Source organism: Sorex araneus, chromosome 4, assembly GCF_027595985.1.
Source record: "Sorex araneus isolate mSorAra2 chromosome 4, mSorAra2.pri, whole genome shotgun sequence".
Lineage (NCBI taxonomy): Eukaryota > Metazoa > Chordata > Mammalia > Eulipotyphla > Soricidae > Sorex > Sorex araneus.
Genome location: NC_073305.1, coordinates 70,933,919 through 70,954,056, shown reverse-complemented (window position 1 = coordinate 70,954,056; position 20,138 = coordinate 70,933,919). Strand labels below are relative to the sequence as shown.

Here is a 20,138-nt window from a genome sequence, read left to right as displayed (position 1 = left end):
GGGATCACTCTTGTCTGGGCGCTGGCGACCCTAATATGGTGCCAGGGTTTGAACCTGGGTCAGCGGTGTGTGATGCAAGTGCCCTATCTGCTATATTATCACTCCCATACTCAGATTGCAAATTTATATATTTATTTATTTATTTTTGCTTTTCTTGGGTCACACTCAGCGATGCTCAGGGGTTACTCCTGGCTTTGCACTCAGAAATTACTCCTGGTGGTGCTTAGGGGACTATATGAGATGCCAGGGATCGAACCCAGGTTGGCTGCATGCAAGGCAAACGCCCTACCCGCTGTACTATTGCTCCAGCCCCTAGAATGCAAAATGTTAATACATTAAGGGACTATTAATTTTTTTCCTCCAGAATATTTCTACTTAGAAGTAATAAAATATTCAGTGTCCTAACAACTTTGTATAAGGTCTGTGGACCCTTCTATTGTATTAGAGTGTGTTTAGTTTGATTTGGTTGAGCTTACTTGACCTAAATGGATTTGGATAGAAATAGGGATGGGAAGAATTCGGGCGTTCCAGTAAGCCACGCAGGCCAGAGAATGCTCCGGACCCCAGACCGGGCCAGCAACACTGGGGAGCAAGACGGAGGAGGTACAGCCGATACGCCTTCTCCAGATGGAGCCCCAGCGACACTGAGCAGAAACTAACACGACTCTGGGATGCGGGCCTGGGACATCTCCAAACCTCAAGGCTGCTAATGCGGCCGCAAGACCTTTTCTGAAAAATGAAAACATAAAATCTATTGATGCCATCCAGCATGTCTGACTGTTGGAGGAAAACCTCCAAATAATAATAATGAGATTCCTGTTGAAAACTGAATGTAATCAAAGTAAGGAAAGAGTAAAGTGAAAAATGTCTGCCACACAGGCAAAGGGGGAGTTGGGGGGGTATGTGGGGGTTTGGTGGTGGATCAAATATGAAAACTTTGTAACTATTTCACAGTGATTCATTAAAAAATAATTAAAAAAAAGAAATAGGGATGGTTTTGGTTTTAGTATACAGAGATATTGATTGCATGGGGAGTTGGTTTCCTAGTTTCTTCCTTACTAATTCATCATAGCTCATTTCTTTGTAGCACTTTCCAATTCTCCTTTCCCTTCCCTCTGTTGTTGATGTTACAGTGACTGGGGTCTCACACACACACACACACACACACACACACACAAACACACACACACACAAACACACACACACACGCTAGGTTGTGGTGCTGGCGCATTTAGTTGTGCTTGGTGCTAGCTGGGGTCACTCCCTTCTGTTGCAATACTTGCAATGTGGCTTGTAAATCTCTTGCATCACTGAGGAATACATCAGCACTGCTAAGCACAAACAACAGAGCCGCCAAGATCACACTCGGCGCTTGTGAGGGGCACCGGGACAAACTTCATAACCTCCTCATTGCTTTGCTTTGAGGCAGGTGCTCTTGGTCACTGACCTTTCTATGGTAATTATTACTTGAGACCAGTTGAGCTACACCCTAGCAAGAAACAAAAGGAAAGTCAGTATAGATGTGTCATTTTCAAGCCCTTTGTCTTCAGTTCTGTAGGCATAAATAGAAAATGAAAGGGAAATGATATAATTCTGTTTGTTGTGGGGGTTGTGGGTTGTTGCATTGTTTATTTGGTTAGTTTTGTTTTGGGGCCACTCCTGGCAATGCTTAGGAGTTACTCCTGTCTCTGTGCTCAGGAATTATTCCTGGCAGTGCTCGGGGGGCCATATGAGATGCTGGGGATTGAATGTGGGTTGATGACATTCAAGGTAAATACCGTATCTACTATATTATTGCTTTGTTCCTGCTTGCATTTTTTTTTTAATGCTAAGTTTTTATAGCCTTGATAAATGTTTATTAGTTTGTTGTAAGGATTAAATGAGATCATTCATGTGGAAACTTCTCTGGGGCCTGGCTTGTAGGTGCTCAACAAGTGTTTCATGGATTTGGAGCTAAATGGCACAGGACTCAGAAATAACTTTGATTTTCCCTGTGTCTCAGCACTTTGTTAAAATATTTGTTTTTCTAATGCTTAAATGGAGGATAGCAGTTTTACTTTTTCTACTTGACATTCTTAGGATGAACTGAATGACCTTATCGACATTAAGGATCCAGACCTCACTTCGGCAGCTGAACGAAGGCAACAGCGTCTGACTGCCGAGCTAGCCAAATTTGATTCTGATCATTATCTGTGAGTAGGAAGTTTTTTGAGGATGAAGTAATTTATACAGACATCATGTAACAATGTGTGTGAGTGTTTTTTTTTTTTTGGTATGATAAGCGTGTACGTTTTAGATATGGAGATGAGTGCTCATTGACTTTGAATGTGTTCTTTGTGAAATGTGGCTGTTTCCTTGGTGCTTTTTTTTTTCCTTTTTTGGGTCACACCTGGCAATTCACAGGGATTACTCATGGCTCTGCACTCAGGAACTCCTGGTGGTGCTCAGGGGACCATATGGGATGCTGGGAATCGAACTTGGGTCGGCCGTGTGCAAGGCAAACGCCCTACCCACTGTACTATCGCTCCAACCCCTCTTGGGCTTTTTGTAAGGGTCACACCCAGGGGTGCTAAAAGCCTAGCAGGGCTCTTCCTGGTGGGATAGGAGGACATGCGCTGCTGAGGACATGTAATGCAAGGCATAGAATCTACTACTTGAACATCCCTGGCCACGGAATATTGCTTCTAGGTAGCTTATTCCAGCAATAGAGAATTTCTTTAATGTTCACCAGGTTCAAATAGAGAATCTTGAGTTCATAAGAATATCTGCACTTTTTTTTTTCTTTTTGGGTCACACCCGACAATGTACAGGGGTTACTTCTGGCTCTGTACTCAGGAATGCCCTACCCACTGTGCTATCGCTCCAGCCCTTGCACTTCCCTTAAGTAGAATTTTTATGGTTATTAATGACATATAAATATGAAAAAAAATGGGGCGAAGGTGGGTTTTCAGGCCACACTCGGTGGTGTTCAGGGTTTACTGCTGGCTTTGTGTTCAGGAACCACTCTTGGCAGTACACAGGGGACCATATGTGGTGTCACTTAAGGAAGACCAATGCATTCCCTGCTGTACTCGCTCTCCTGCCCTGTGAAACCATGTTTTAATTTCTTTAAGAATTTGAGAGGTGATAGCACAGGGGGTAGGGCGTTTGCCTTGCATGCGGCCAACCCAGGTTTGATTCCTAGCATCCCATATGGTCCCCTGAGCACCATCAGGAGTAATTCCTGAGTGCAGAGCCAGGAGTAACCCCTGTGCATTGCCAAACAAACAACAACAAAAAAGAATTTGAATATTTTTGTGTTGCAGTTCTTGGTTGATCAGGATGTTCCTAATACTGTCATCCACTTGCACTTGTAACAGAGCATTTGTTTCAAATTGGCAAGAATTCTTTATGATAGGCTTCACAGAGAATCTAAGGTTCAATTTTGTTAATGGTGTTGTTAGCCATCGCGTATGTCAGGCTTGTGTTTGCCTGTGGAACTTAATTGGGTATATAAGTGATCACTTGAAGAAGGATTGTGGTATCTCTTGGTAGCCAGGAGAGCAGCACTTATTTGAGGATGTGATTGTCTTCTGGCCCCTGTGATAGACTTTCTTAGCATATATGTCATCTGTTGATATTGCCTTAATTATTCTTCCTAAGCTCCGGACCTACAGTTTCTAAGTTGCTAATATTTGCAGCTATAATCATGTTTCCTGATAGTTGTATAAAGCTTTTTCATTTATCAAGTGCTCTCAGGTGATTTATTTTTACTCCGTTTTCAGAACAGCTGAGGAAAGTGGGTGGAAGGACTTGCTTAAGGTCGCATGGCTGCTAAGTTGCCTGACGGGGACTTGGAAGGAAGTCTTCCTTTTTCATATCAAGTCTTCCCTTTTCATTTTGTGCTTCCTTTTCATGTTCATTCTTCACTTAAACCACTCTTTCTCTTGTAACTAACATCGTATCTCCGGTGGCACAGTGGGAGACTAATTGGAATGGCAGAAATGTATCTTGTAATGTACAAATGCATTGAGTGATGTGTACTGATGATTGGTCAAATTCTTCAGCATCCTTTGTGAACTTGGGAGGACATTTGAGATTGAACTCCATTCATGTTGCCATTTCTAATTACCTTTATCTCTCCAATTGTGGTTTTAAAGGTCCACTGAAGAGTAATTTAAAAAAACCTATTCAAATCATGCTTCATATTAAAAGTGAAAATCCGTTGTCAGCAACTTTTCTCAGGCAAAGTGGTATACAATGAATTTTATAAGACTGAAATTTCAAGTGGGAGGGAACCTAATTAGAATAACTGCCAATCTCTTCTAAAATGAAAAGAATAACTATGGCCTGAGAGAATTAGGAAATGCGAATTTCTAGTTAGCAATGTGTTTTTATGTGTAGCCCTTTTTTTTTTCCCCACCAAAGTCAGTGTTTCTTTATTCAGAAACTCATTTTCCTTCATAGTCTATCAAGAATGTATTTTTTATTTTCTTAAACCCCACGTTTAAATTTAATCACAGCCGATCTAGAAACGGGGCACTAGGAAGTAAAGGTCTTTGTAATTTTTCTGGTAGCAATAAGACTTTGACTAATTAAAAAAATATATATGTGTAAATTGTATATAAAATATATAATATATTTAAAATATATGTGTATAAAAATTAGCCAAATATATATATTTATATATGTGCATATACATACATAACTGTATGTATATGTACATATCCTCATGTACATATATTTATCTACCTATCTATTGTTCTTGGGTCGTACCCGGTGGGATTCAGGGTTTACTTCTGTTTTTTTGCTCAAGGATCATTCCTCGAAAGACTTGAGATCATCTGGGGTGCCTGAGTCAACCACATGCAAGGCAAATGCCTAAATTGTTGTACTATCTCACTTGTCCTTATTGTAATTTTTGAATTACTCATTTACTGACTCACCCAAATATCTTAATATTAAATTAAGTCCAAGTGAAAATCTTTACGTTTCCCATGACGATTTTATTTTGTGTATCTATTTTTATTAAAACACCATGATTTACAAAGTTGTTCATAATACAGTTGTTTCAGGCATTTTTAGTGTTCCAACACCACCAGTGAGACCTTCCCTCCACCAATGTCCTCAGTTTCCCTCCCAACCCCAACCTGTTCCCTTAGTCACATAAAATACTTACTTTATATTACTTACTCCAACAAAACTTAAATGATAAATAGAATGATCAGAAAATAAGTCAGAACCAGTTTGTGATTGCTAAATAATTTTAACCTAAGTAAATAAAGTTAAAACCATAATGCAATATAATAAAATGCTTATTCTCATGAACATAAGTAAGTTTTCAACTCTGGAATCTAAAGTATATTGCATTAAAATTTATTTTGTACTTGGATCACATACATTATGGTAATAATCACATCATTAACAGAAGTTTTAAAAACTGTGCTAATATATTTTGGAGTTTACATGAAATAGCTAGACCTACACACACACACACACACACACACACAAATTTCCCCCTACACTTTATTTAAGCACTTGGTTTACAAGGTTGTTTATGACGATTTGTTACAGGCATTCGATATTCCAACATCAATCCCGCTGCCATCACCTTCCCTTCATCATTGTCTCCAGTTTTTCCAGCCATCCTTGCCACAGGGGAGGCCCACAATAATTTATTTTATATTTCTTTTTACCAATAAATTGCTAGAGGAATGATCAAAAATATTTCCTTAGAAGAAAATTAGTGTAAGTTGTTGTATCTCATCATGGAGACATTAAGGGACGCCAGTTGTGTAAAAACACAAAAAAGAAAAAGAGGGGCAGGCGAGGAGACCACACCGCTGTCTCTCCCACCTCTCGCGCTCGGTAGTCTCCAGCCGCTCCCCCCACCCCGGGGGAGGCTGATGGCGATGATGAGGCAGGCGAAGGAAGGAACAGAGCCAGGCTGGTTGGTCTCAGTTGCAGTTTATTCCATTCCCATCGCCATTCTCCTCTGATTCTCCTCCTGCTTCTTCCTCCCCCATCCTACTTCATTCTCCTTCTCTGGATCTAGATCTCGATCTAGCTTCTCCAGATCTGGCACTGGGACTCACACTGGGACTGGCTGGGGACAGGCCCTGGGACTGGCCCTGGAACTGACCCTGGGACTGACCCCCCAGCCCACTCACACAGCTTAGTTAAATCCCACAGAATGAGGGGTTGGGGCTTACACATAGGTGTGGTCACAATCGATAGGGGTAAAGTTCTTTCCCTCAGGGGATGTTCCTTCTAGGACAGATACTCTTTCATCAGGACACCTGCCCAAGAGCGGAATCCCGTGGGTATGTTTCTCCTCTCCTTGTCCAACTAACATATAAGCATTCATATTACTAATCATTTTGTATGGACATAGCAAGAGATGCATTAAGCTGTCCTGGGGACAGCTTGACCCCAGGAATGTCCTGGGGTCATCTCGATCTCAGACCACAGTGCTCAGGTCAGATTAGTCTTTCCTATCCCTAGCAGGGTCCTAGTCTTGTTGTTGCTTTTGGATCATGACATGACATGTCCATGACCAATCTCTTAACATATAGTTAAGCATTAGGTGCTTTGGCCAGACCCATCTCGATGCCAGGGTAGCACATAACTCACCGCTTGCACTGGGTCTGTCCCGTCCCTCGTCGGGACCCTGCTTTTGGGGGTGCTAGGAAGTAAGGGCAGCTGAGGCTTAAGTCGAGAAAGCAGATGCCCGGGAGTGAATAATATTTGAAGCCAATTAAGTCCCATGTTATCAAAGCATATTAACAATTGTCTTTCTTTGTCCATACAAAAAGGATATTGTTTTAAAGTAAACTATCCAAAAGACATAAGAGAGGACAAAGACAATATTAACTTACAATACAAGTTCACTGTCCTAGCAAGGTCTGACCTTACAGATTAACAGAGTTTGATTAGGGGAAGAGCTGAATGACTAGTTGGGGAAGGGAACATAGAAGTGATTACGGATTGGGGCTGGAGGAATAGCACAGCGGGTAGGGCGTTTGCCTTGCACGCGGCTGACCCGGGTTCGAATCCCAGCATCCCATATGGTCCCCTGAGCACCGCCAGGGGTGATTCCTGAGTGCAGAGCCAGGAGTAACCCCTGAGCATCACCGGGTGTGACCCAAAAAGAAAAAATAAAAAGAAGTGATTACGGATAGACAAAGGAATGGGAGTGACTCTTTGATGGGTGTGACTGATATACCTAAACTCCTTGTGGCAAGGGGAGCAGGACATACCAATGTAGCCTAGAATTATTTAGAGATTATTACCAGATAAACTCAAACTCTGTGGCAAGGGAGAAAGGACAAACCAATGATATCCAACAGTTTGAGGGATTACTAAAATGTTACAAGTTAAGCCTTCAGTGATGTTTCATTAGTTGACTTGGTTGCCTTCTATTGTTATGTTCCATCCAGTCTGGTGTGCTACTACCAGATCATTAGTGTTGTAAAGTTTGGAGATATCACATGACATGGCCATGAATGTGGCCTTGTGATCCAGAAAATCCAAAATTTTAAACTGGATGGTACAGCTGGAGTAAATTTTTTTTCTTTTCTTTCTTTTTTTGGTTTATTTTCAATATTTATTTATTTATTTAAATTGAGTCACTGTGAGAACAGTTATAGGGCTTTCAGGATCAAGTCTCAGTCATACAATGATCAAACACCTGTCCCTTCACCAGTGCACATGCTCCACCACCAAGAACCCCAGCATAGCCCCCACCCGACCCCCCGCACTCCCCTTCTGCCTATGTGGCAGATGATTTTCACTTTACTCTCTCCTTACTTTGATTACATTGAATTTTTGACAGAAAATTCGCTATCGTTATTTGGAGTTTTTCCCCCAACAGTCAGACCTGTCGGAGTGGCATCATTAGATCGTATGTTTTCTATTGTCAATAACAAAGAGAATATGATTTTGCATGGTCGCAAAAGTGACTGCCCAGTTTTGGGATTCTGGTATTCAGTCCAGAGGTATTTCTGCCAGCAGCCGCTGCATTACGAGATTGGTTTGTGTGCCTCTGGGATCATGGCTGTTCAGGAGCAGAGGAGCTGTTCGTGGGTGGCCGCTCAGGGTCTCATTTGGGCAGGAAGCAGGGCTGGTTCTGCCCTCCCCCCTCCCCATTTTGAGATTCTCCTTGCGTCCCATCACTGCAAGCTCCTACCACTCTGTCCAATTGGTTCTGAATGGTGGCGGCCACCATGCTGCCGCAAAGGGGAAAAGGCCAAGGGACAAAAACGCTTCCTCTTCCGGGGCTGCACGGGGCCGTAACTTAGTTCACCATTTAGGACTGTGTCTGCCAACAGTCACCTCGTTTCTGAGATTGTTTTCTGTGCCTCTGGGATAATAGCTGAGGGGTGGTGGAGCCGTTCCTGAGCGTTTTTTTGTGTATATTGGGAAAGGTCGAGCAACTGCATAAGCGGCTGCATGGTTCGGAGAGATATCCCAGTCCCACATACCGGAGCCATGTTAGCAGAAGCTCAGTGTTGCCGGGACTCCATCTGGAGAAGGCAGGTTGGCTGCACCTTCTCCTTCTGGCACCCCAGTGTTGTTGGTCCAGTCTGGGGTCTGGAGCATTCTCTGGCTTGAGCATTTACTGGCCCGGATTCTTCCCTGCTAGGTGCAGCAAGATGGTGCCAAGGGTGGGTTGAGGGTGTGATTTCTGGCTGCAGGCGCAGTCTGGAAGCTGGGCTGGCGCCGCCCCGCTCCAGTGCCCCCACACAGTTCTGAGAGATATCCCAGTCCCACGTACTGGAGCCATGTTAGTAGAAGCTCAGTGATGCCTGCTAGCCCTCATATGGCTGTTCCTGGCTATATTAATCACTACTGAATACTATCTCTTGATTGGAAGCCCCGGAAGTTCAGCCCGCTGTAGATAGCTATCATACCTCCGTGCTGTCTGCAACACTGCTTGGCCATTCAAACAAGTAACCGCCAGGCAAACAAGTGCATACATGGAAGAATGGAACAATGACATTTTCTTCTCATGCTCTTTCCCAAGCTTAGTATCTAGACAGAGAGCATCCTTGGACCTTATGGGATGCTGCTTACACCCTTACTGCAAACTCAAGCTTTTTTAAAATTTCATTTTATAATGTAGTTCACAGTATTTGATTACATTTAAGATTCAAACACCAATCCCACCACCATTATACCTTCCCACCACCATATTTGGGATGTTTCCATCCCAAGCCCCAACCCCTGTTTCAAAACATAACCAAAATAATATATTTTGTATTGTTTGTTATGAAAAACAGCTGAGAATGCTACAAAAATGTTTCCATATTGGAGAATTGTTAGGGAGTGTCTTATGATGTGTTGAGAGGCCGAAAATGCCGCCGTGTGGTCCAGGAATAGGTTCACTCATGCGGGAGACTTAGCCTGAGCGTGTGGGGAGTGGCCTTGAGCATGGCAGTGGTTGGGTAGTGGATTTTTTTTCAGCTGCCAGGGCTAGGTCCCTTGGGGCGGGGAGGGCTCTCAGCCGCCCTCTCTGGGGCGCCCCGAGTGAAACAGCCTGGTGCGAGGTCTGGTGGCATGGCTATGGTGGGCATCATGTTGCTCCCTTCCAGGAGAAAAAAGGCATGCGATCTGGATGGTGGTGGATGATGAGATTATCTGGTGCCGGCAAGAGGTGGCTTATGGGCATGACCTCTGGGTCACTGGAGATAGAGAAATGGGCAAAGGATCTCCGCTCCTGTTCCCGTTGAACCCCAAAGAGTTCCGCGCATACCTGGGGCAAACTCAAGCTTTGCTAAACATAAATGTGTCTTTTATTTTTTCTAACTTTTTGGGTCACACCCGGCGGTGCTCAGGGGTTACTCCTGTCTCTGCACTCAGGAATTACTCCTGATGGTGCTTGGGGGATCATGTGGGATGCTGGGAATCGAACCCGAGTTGGCTGCGTGCAGGCAAATGCCTTAGCCACTGAGCTATATAGCTCTAGCCCCCAAGTCATTGTTTCTTAAGTCCTGTCTGCTGATCTTCTGTGTCCCTGACTCAGTTAGTAGCACTGTGGTCAGCTGAGTTACTGAGGCCAGACTCCCTCACTTAACTAAGGACCTTAGCTTTCTCTCCTGTAGCCTGAGGATTCTAGCTTCTATCTGGATCTTTTCATTTTGCTCCGTGTCGTCTGCTACTATCCTATTCTAAGTTATTATTATTCTTATTCCTATAGGTGTCTATTTTTTGGTGTTTAAAAATATTCTTTTGGCCACACCTCATGGGCATCAAGGGTTGCTCCCAATTCTATGTTCAAGGGTAACTTCTGGTGTTGCTCAGGGGACCACGTGGTGCCAGGGGTCAAACTCAGACCACTTGCATGCAAAACATGTTTGGCTTGCTTTCAGCCACTGAGCTCTCTCTGTCCCCAGTGGTTTTGGGGACATCTGGGGATGTTCCTCATTCTGCACTCAGTAGTGACCCCTAGTATTAAGATAATTACTGGGGCTGGAGCGATAGCACAGCGGGTAGGGCATTTGCCTTGCACGAGGCTGACCCGGGTTCGATTCCTAGCCATCCCATATGGTCCCCTGAGCACCGCCAGGGGTGATTCCTGAGTGCAGAGCCAGGAGTAACCCTTGTGCATCACCAAGTGTGACCCAAAAAGCAAAAAAAAAAAAAAAAAAAAAAAAAAAAAAAGAAAGATAATTGTCCAGTATGTCCATATATGCATCTATGTTTAAAATGCATTTTCTCGAGCATGAAACTGAAATGTTTCTTTTGATTAAGATCTTGGGTTCCAGAGGGCTGGAGAGATAGTATAGCAGGTAGGGTGCTTGCCTTGCTCGTGGCCGACCTGGGTTCAATCCCCATCATCCCATATTGTCCCCCGAACACGGCCTGGGGTAATTCCTGAAATCAGAGTCAGGAGTAACTCCTGAGTATTACCATAACAAAAAAGATCTTGGATTCCCAAGTAAGACTTAAGTGAATTCAACTCCTGATTACATTTTGTTCTCCTTTGACCTTCACCCTGATCAATAACTTGTTGGATTTAGTTTCTATCCATGTTAAATAAGAGTGGTATTAATAGTATCATCTACCTATGGAGGGAATATTCTGTGAGTAATTGATGAAGAGCATTAAGGGCAGTACTTGTCACATATGAAGAAATAAAAAAATTATCTGTGTTCCTTAGTTTTAAAAGATTTTCATATTTCACTTGAAAGAAAAAAAGTTTAAGGTTAAAATCTGTCAGCTAGAAAATGCAATTTATCAAAACAATTTCTTGAGGTTCTTATTAACTAAACTATAAATGAGTGTTTCATCATAAATTATATATTCTGTCATTCCCCCCTCCCAAAACCAATTTATAGCTTTCAATGCAAGTAGCATAATTCAGTATAATTTCTGAATAAGTGTTCTCCAGAAGTATATTTGAGTGTAGTAATTACTTTTTTGATTAGACCCCTCTCCAGCTAGTTCTCAGGAGCCCAGGGGTCCTACCAGTGTTTCTTGGTCAGCTGGACCAGTGGGTTAATGCGAGGTCCCAAGGATGTGGTGGTGCTGGGCTCTTTGGTGTCAGCAGTGCTTGGGAACCTCCAGGACTGCACTTGGAGGTGTTGGAGGGCCTCTCAGGGCTGTGCCCAGGTGACACGTGATGCTGGGGGAATGGCTTCAACCGTGTGGTACAGGGGATAGAACCTGGGTCAGACACATGCTAGGCATGTGCCCTAACTATTGTACTTTCTCTTGGCCCCTGTTTTTCAGTTTAAAACTGAGAAAGTAATATGCAGGAGAAGTAACTGTCTCATCATTACAAAAGGACTGCTTTTATCTTTTTCTCTAGTTTTAGAGAATGGAATTAAGATTAATTAGCTTAATAATGTGCACCCAGGTAGAAAATGAGTGTACACGCTAAGAAAAAACTATATATGCGTGGTTGCTTGGTAGATGTGCAGTATCTGAATTTCCTACATATGTGCTGCTTTTTTCACTGGTGGGATTTAAAGTGTCTTTCTTCTGTTGTAACCAGACCAAATCCAAGCTGCTTGCTAACACACATGCTAGGTTGTGGGCTTGCAGGTCTTCTCCATCACACACCTCTGTGACTGAGCGGGATGGACTGCATCTGGGGCAGGTCTTCCACATAATTTGCATTTCAAGGATCAAATGTGTTAGTGCAGTGATACCTCCATTTCCTTTGGTGATTGACATCCACAAAGGGAGTTAATGCAGTGCGCAGTCTTTCCTTGAAGTATGCTTTGAATTAACAATCTCTTTTTAGTGCAAATGTAGTGACTTTTGATAACATTTTCAACAATGAGAACCAGTACATCTTGGTAACATTCCGTTTTCCACTCCCCGACCAGAGCTGACTTTTTCGAAGATGAGGCGATTGAACAGATTTTAAAGTATAACCCATGGTGGACTGATAGATATTCGAAAATGGTAGCCTCTTTGGGAAAGAATCAAGAAAATCACGATGCAGTAGGTAAGAAATTCAGTCATATTCATTTTACTGTCTTCCATGTTACAAAGCATTCAGTTGTAATTGCCTCACAAAACAAAGGTAGTATTTTGGTTTGCTAGTTTTGGAAGTGGGATCTTACCCCAACTGGAAAATGCCTCTTAATAATTAGACCAGTGAGATAGTACAGTAAGACTTAACTCGGGCCAGCAGGTAGGGCACTTAACTTGCATACGACTGACTGGGGTTCGATACCCAGCACCACATATGGTTCCCAGACACTGCCAGGAGTGATTTCTGAGCCAAGAGCCAGGAGTAAGCCTTAAGCACTGCCAGATGTGGCCAAGAACAAAACAGTGGAAAATAAAAAATAAAATATTTTAAAGTCAGTTTAAGGACATATACACCAGGATATTTGAAGTTTTTGAGTAAAGAGTTTGAGACGTGAACATTCCTCTGTGGTAAGTTACACTTGGGTTTTAATAATGGTGAGAAATACTGTTTTCATTCTGTTTATTGAATGACTTATATGTCCTTCCCCAACTGGAAAATGCCTCTTAATAATTATTATTATTTTTTTAAATATTTTTTTCCACAAGTGGCTCTATGTGGAAGGAGGAGTAGTTGATCTTGGTATCTTTCCCTTGCAGATTATAGGTGGGCTGACTTTTACCAGTGAAAGCTAGGGAGGTGGGGGAACAAGTTCAACGGAATCCTAGGAGACACCGTCATCCTTAGTACTTGGCCTAATGTTTTCACATAGAGCCCTTTCTTAATGGTCCTCTCATTACCACCTGTTCTAAGTGGAAGGTATGCCTTAAGCCTGTAAATTAGAATGATAACTTCATAAGATAAATCAACATTTAGGTGTTTTCTACTGGATGGAGCAATTGCTGCCATAATCTTTTAGAAATTTGCCTCTGCTGCACCACAGAAACTCACTTATAAATAATGACAGTATGTTGTTGGTAAATATTTGATTTTAGTCCTTTCAGGAACTTCCCACTCTTCAGATAGATTTTAGACTACTGAATGACTAATACAGTTTAGGTGGGTTAATTGTACATGCTATGTAGATCTGCTCAAAAAGTTTGCTTAACTTAAACCATCAATTCTCCTTTTGAGTTTCCCCAATTTTAGTGTTGCATTTTGATGAGGTGGAGAGGAAGAAATTGGTGGTTGTGAAGTTAAGTTTTCTGTCCACAAGGGTGAGCTAGTTGCCTAAAAATCAGGGAAGGCGTTCCTTGTGATTCTTAGTATAAGTTGGAATTAGTTCTTGGTCTATAATTTTAGCAGGACATGAAACAAGTCTATCCATTTAACCTCTAACCTGGTTGACATTTCATCTTCCACCGACTTGTGGAGTGTAGCCTGATTGAAGCTTTAGGGATAATCGTGCCTGCTAAATGAACGCAATGATTCCTTCTAAAGATCATTGTTTAAAATAGCAAGGGCTTGTGATCTCTCGGAGAAGAACTTGAAGTCTGTGTTGTGCAGCAAGTACCTCTTCTAAATGTGTCAAGGGTAGAGTTAAGTATAGGATAGAAACTAAACAAGGGACTGGAGTTGAAAGTCTTGCTCCTCGCTAGGCTGACTGTGATCTTGCAGTCTCTGGGGTTGCTTTGGAAATCATATATCTACCTCATCAAGCTGTCTGTGGGACTGAATGAGGCAGTATATTTAAAACCCTTTTCATATTGTAGAAATTTTTATTAGAGGGCAAGATCAAAGGTGGTGGAGGACACGCCATAACCATGCTGTCAGACCCCAGGCCAGGCTGTTTCACTCTGGGCGCCCCGGAGGGGGATGGGTGAGAGCCCTCCCTGCCCCAAGGGACCCAGCCTCAGCAGCCAAAAACCTCCAGAACTCAACCGCCGCCATGCTCATGGCCACTCTCCACAAGCTCAGGCTGAGCATCACCCACAAATGAACCTATTCCTGGACCATGCGGCCATATTTGTCGCCATGCAAAAACTCATACCACACATCACCCATGCTCCCAAGAGCACTGCACCACATTTGATGGGGTTTAAAGTAGGAGGCAACCAATCTTAGAGGGAATTTTTTTTTTTTTTTTACAGATACATATACAAGCACACAAGGCTCAACCTTTAACAACATGTTAGTGATCTCTTATAAAAGGGCATAATATTAATAGCCCCTGGGTGAAATACAACAATCTACACACTCTTTCCTCTAAGGAAATTATTTTGTAACAGTTTCAGCAGGTTTTTTTTTATAACAAACAATACGAAATAAATTATTTTGATACTAAAAAAAAAACCAAAGACGGTGGAGCTAAGGATGGAATGGCTTCTTTGTCAAATGATCATTTTTGTAAAGCTTTTTTTTAACTGGATTTCCCTCCTCCCTCCCCATCCCTGCTGTCCTAATTTTTCTTACTCAAATAATTGCAATACCCAGATTTGGAGAAATAAAGTGAAGTGTCTTGAACCAGCATAAAAGAAATAAACCTGAAAGTTTTCTGCCCCCTCTGGGAGCATGTGCTGCTTCAGCATCCTTTTCCTTCCTTTTCCTCCCGGTGCTTCTCCACTCTCCAGATCTTCTTCCCCTCTGTGTCATTGCAGGGGGTGCTGCCTCTTTCAGACTGTCTCATCAGCTGTTGCCAGGCACAATTAGTAGTGGAAATTTGAGGACGTGGGGGTCATAGTGGCATCTTTGATTCATTTTTATAAAGTAGCCAAGTTGACTGAATTTGAATCCCAAGGTAAGCCTTTGACTTTGAGCTCGGGTCCCTATCATTCCTTGTCTTGGTGAACTTTGCTCCCTATCTTTGTCTTGGTTATGATCGTTGGTTTTGACTCAAGCCTCGGAGTGACAGCAGTAACATCTTTTTTTGTAAGGGTCTTACTCTTCTCAAAAATTGGTAAATGGGAATATGTAATGCTGCACACTCCAGCTAAACTCAGGATCACAAGGATGGACTTTCATTGCCCAGATTATCTCTCAGTGGTTAATCTCGGCCTGAGAATCTTGCCACCTGAAGTTGTGTTACAACACCCAGTAACATTCCTAGTCAGCCATTTTCCAAGCAGGGTATCTATGGGTTGCAGTGAATGCTCCAGTGTCTGTGGAGCTAATTGTCAGTTTGGGCTCTGAAAGTTGTGGTGCTGTGGGGCTGCCCATTTGGGTCAAGGATTTGAATGCAGTGCATTTTCCCTGGTTCTCTCCATCTGTTTCCAAAAAGAATAGGGGACAGTGTAATAAACTTGGGTTCCTTTAAGGGGGAGCCAGGTTGTGTATAGTTTAATAATTGACCTCCCCTTCCTGGAAGATCCTGTTGCTGGAAGATAGGGGTGCTTATTTAGGAGGCAAATTTTGAGAAGGGGAGATTTGAAAGATTTAAAACAGAATTTGAAAATGTGCTAAGTGAAGTGAGAAGGTCAGTTTGTGTCTTGGAAGAATCCTTTTAGGAAGTGGCCCTGGGACATCTGCTTCAGTGGTAGGGCACCCATTTCTTCCTCCAATGAATTGAGCTTTCAGCTGTCTTTTGTTTGACTATAGATTATTTATAGAAGTATAATTAACGAAAATGTTGTGAACTCTATAACAAAGCTGCTTTGTAGCATAGCTAAGTCATACAAATGCATGACAAATGTTACTTGTGGGCAATCATCCAAGGATCGTTGGCACTGTGTCTGTCGTTATTTCCAGTACTGCTGCTTGGTTAGACCTGATTGTATAACCCTCCCCCCCCCCCAAGTCCCCCTTTGAGTGAGATGATTTACGGCTCTAATAAAAAAGCCTTAGGGAGTGCAGACTTTTAGTTTCTTGAGTGGTTTCCTGGTTCGTTGTTATTGTTATTGATCACTTCTGGTTTCTTTGCTTGAATTTCAGAATTTAAATACATACATGTATTATTAATAAACTCAGTAGGCCAAAACAGTACTGAAAAACACTCTAAAACTGGTTTTAAAAAATTGTTTTTTTAATTGAATCTCCAGAAATGTTTTAAGGGAAAACTCGGGGCACTCGGCACCCATGATTATATCAGAGTGTTTTCAAGTTAGACATTCCTTAGGTGCTCGGTGTGAAATATGACCTATGACCTCTGGTCCTCTGCTTACTGCAGGGGATGCACTCTTATGACTCCTAGGTCAGTCTTCATAAATCCTTAAACAGAGACAAGTTTGGTTGCTTAAGAATAAAGGAGTAAACATGTGAGGTGATGTTAATGGGTCTGGGTATGGTTTCCCTGTGATGCTGAATTGTGTGATAATTATTAGTCAACTTGGATATAAAAGCTTTTCTCTAGTGAGATAATATTGTAAACACCTAGCACTTTCCTATTAGCTAAATTAATGAATATCTAAAAAATTGTGCCTAAGGGAATATTGTCTCAAACCTTTTTCATAAATATTAGGGGTCTTCAAATACTTTCTCAGCTCTGATGCAGTGTGCCTGATTTTTGATGCTACTCATGCTTGAGCATGGTTCTTCATACAGTTTCCATCAGTCAAATTGCTTAATATGAATTGAGACCTTATATTTAAATTAAGGGATCTTCAGGTTAATCTTCCCATAGGACTATCCACAGCTAGTTTATCTTGTTAATTGTGTTATTAAACATTAATCTTCTTTTGGGAGAGAGGGTACATATCCAGTGGTGTGCAGGGCATACTCCTGGTTCTGTGCTCAGGACTTAATCCTGGCTCTGTGCTCAGGGAACCATATTGGGTGCTGGGTATTTGAACCCAGGTTGGCCACGTGCAAGGTAAACACCTTACTTTCTGTACTATCACTTTGGCCCCAAATGTTTGTCTTTTAAAATTATTTTCCTTTCCCTTCTCTTTAACATGTTTTTGATTGTTGTTGCAATAGTGGGGGTTGTGGTGTGCATACGTATTTGGTTGTAGTGCTGTGATGTCACTGCCAGGATCTTTGAATTGACTTAAGTACATGAGTTGAGATTTTACTCATAGCCTCATGCTTATAAGGCAGGGACACTACTGCTGAGATATCCTGCTCCCTAAGTGTTCATCTTTTTTTACTTTTTTAAATTTATCACCATACCTGGTGATACTGAGGGCTTCTTTTTGGCTCTCTGCTCAAGAATCTCTACTGGAGGTACTCATGGGACCGTATGGGATGCTGTGGATTGAACCCTGGTTGGCAGCATGCAAGGCAAGGGCCCTACTCTCTATTCTATCTCTCTGGCCCCTCCCAATGTTCATCTTTTTTTTTTTTTTTTTTTTTTCCGGATCACACCCGGTGATGCACAGGGGTTACTCCTGGCTCATGCACTAAGGAATCACTCCTGGCAGTGCTCAGGGGACCATATGGGATGCTGGGAATCGAACCTGGGTCGGCCGCATGCAAGGCAAACGCCCTACCCGAGGTGCTATTGCTCCAGCCCCTAATGTTCATCTTTAAGAGACTGTTTTGCCTCAGGGCCAGAGAGGAGATAGTGTAGGAGTTAAGGTGCTTGCCCCTGAGCGGGACCAAAATCCCGTTCCACCCCCTCTACCACATTTCACTTGACGTGTACATACATGATTTTCATTATATACCCATTTCTTTATATTGCTTGTCAAAAAGTTACTCATTTAATTTTTTTTAAAGTAAAGCAAAAAAGTTTATAATTTAAGAAGTTTGGGAGGAGATGAGAAGACGCTATCAAGTAAAATAAGAAATTAGGTACCTCAGATCGGACACAGACAGCCCCAGAATGTTGTACACCATATATATGTTTCTTTCCATTTATCTTCTCATGTTTTACTTCATTTTCTTTTTCAATTTTTATTTAGGCACTGAGATTTACCAATACCACACTCACCTCCTGGGTTTCAGTGTCCTTCCACCAATATCTCAGGGACCCCTCACTTTCATCCCACCCTCTAGGCAGATTTTGTTCTATAGTCTGATTCTCAGGGTCTGTTACCCTGGGCCATTTATTTTTCCTTACTGTGTTTCCTTTTATTTCACATATGGGAGTGGTCAGTCTGTATTTGTCATTCTCCTCACTGACTCCACTCATCACAATACCATCTAGTTCCATCCAAGTTGCATCAAATTTCATGATTTCATCTTTTTCTTATAGCTGAGGAGTATTTCATTTTGTCCATAAGCCAGGTTCCTTAGCCTCTCATCTGTCCTTTTGTTCTTGGTCTGTGTCCAGAACATTCTGAATAATACTGCAATAAACAAAGAAGTGCAGATACCTTTATTTTGGTGGGTGGGTGGCACATCTGGTGGTGCTCAGGGACCATTCCTGACTGTGCTCAGGAGTGACACGTGACAGTGGTACTGGGGATTTAAACCAGGTTTGCCATTCTCTATCCAACCCCAATGTCTTTCGGAAATAGTGTTTTTGGTCCCAAGAAGTGGAATTGCTGAAACATACAGAAGTTCAAATCTTAGTGTTTTGAGACATTTCCTTTCTATAGAGCCTGTAACAGGCACCATTCCTATCAGCAGTGGACACAGCTCGCTTTATCCCCACATCCCAACTGGCACTGGTTGTCTCTGCTCTTCTTGATGTATCTTCTCCTAGTTTTTACAGGAAGGATTTCTAATGTCGTTGAAAAAGTAATTAGTATATTACAAAATCTTTCTTTGGTACTAAGTATATTTCAATTGATAAAAGAATATTCTAATACTCAATTTAGAATACTTAGATTGGGGCTGGAGAGATAGTTCAGCAGGTAGGATGCTGGCCTTACATGTGATTGACCTGGGTTCATTTCCAGACATCCAATATTATCCCTCATGAGGAGTGATCCCTCAGTGCTTGGCCAGAGGAAGCACCGAGCTCTATTGGGTGGGACCCCCAAACAATCAGAAGAATATTTAAGATCTCTGTGCATTGCCGGGTGTGACCCCAAAACCAAAAAAAAATTAAAAATAATTAAAATCTATATGATTAAAAATATTACGAATAAATAATATTTTACACAAGAATTTGCTTTTACAAAAGGACTATTTTAGCAAAAAATAAAAGTATGGGGCCAGAGCGATAGCACAGCGGGTAGGGCGTTTGCCTTGCACGCGGCCGACCCGGGTTCGATCCCCGGCATCCCATATGGTCCCCCGAGCACCGCCAGGAGTAATTCCTGAGTGTAAAGCCAGGAGTAACCCCTGAGCATCGCTGGGTTGTGACCCAAAAAGCAAAAAATAAATAAATAAATAAATAAAAGTATGATTCACTTTTTTAAAATTCTGACTTAGTTTTTCAAAAGTATACATACTTAGTTGAGAGATAAATCTTACATGCTGATTTCTTTTCTTGTAGAATATCATACTTTACACCTGCTATCTGACATCTTAGAGAAAGATTGTGCACAGGGTAAAGGACCTCTTCGACAGCAAAGTTATCTTCTAAAAGATGAAAGCTCAGGAGGATTTTTTTTTATTTTCTACCATACATGGTTTGATATATGGTAGAGAACATTGCCAAAGAGAATTTTTTTTAAAAAGACCAAGAAAGCATTATGCTTTCATGCTGTTAGCTATTACCAACCCAATAAGTTACAAATCATCTGAAATAAAACCTTTAACAAAAAAAAGAAGTCGTGTTAAATATAAGAAATAAGGCTTCTAGGAGAAGTAAAAAGTGAGCTTGGAAAACTAGAAACTGAGCAGGGCCATCACATGTGAGGCTTCTGTTCTCCTTCTGGCATTTGCCCAATTGTGACTAGCAGGATAGGCTTCTGCTGAGAGGCAGAAATGGAGGGTGTAGAAGGCTTTCAAGAAAGTGGTTTGGGAC

At 42.1% G+C, this 20,138-nt stretch overlaps 1 protein-coding gene across 1 annotated transcript in view; it reads left to right on the top strand.

The window, feature by feature from the left end:
* Positions 1 to 20,138, top strand: part of SHQ1 (SHQ1, H/ACA ribonucleoprotein assembly factor) — a 130,428-nt gene that overhangs the window by 15,929 nt on the left and 94,361 nt on the right. The window contains exons 5-6 of the mRNA XM_004612854.2: positions 2,080 to 2,192; positions 12,315 to 12,436. Coding sequence (XP_004612911.2) covers positions 2,080 to 2,192; positions 12,315 to 12,436 — 235 coding nt within the window. The remainder of the gene's footprint in view (positions 1 to 2,079; positions 2,193 to 12,314; positions 12,437 to 20,138) is intronic.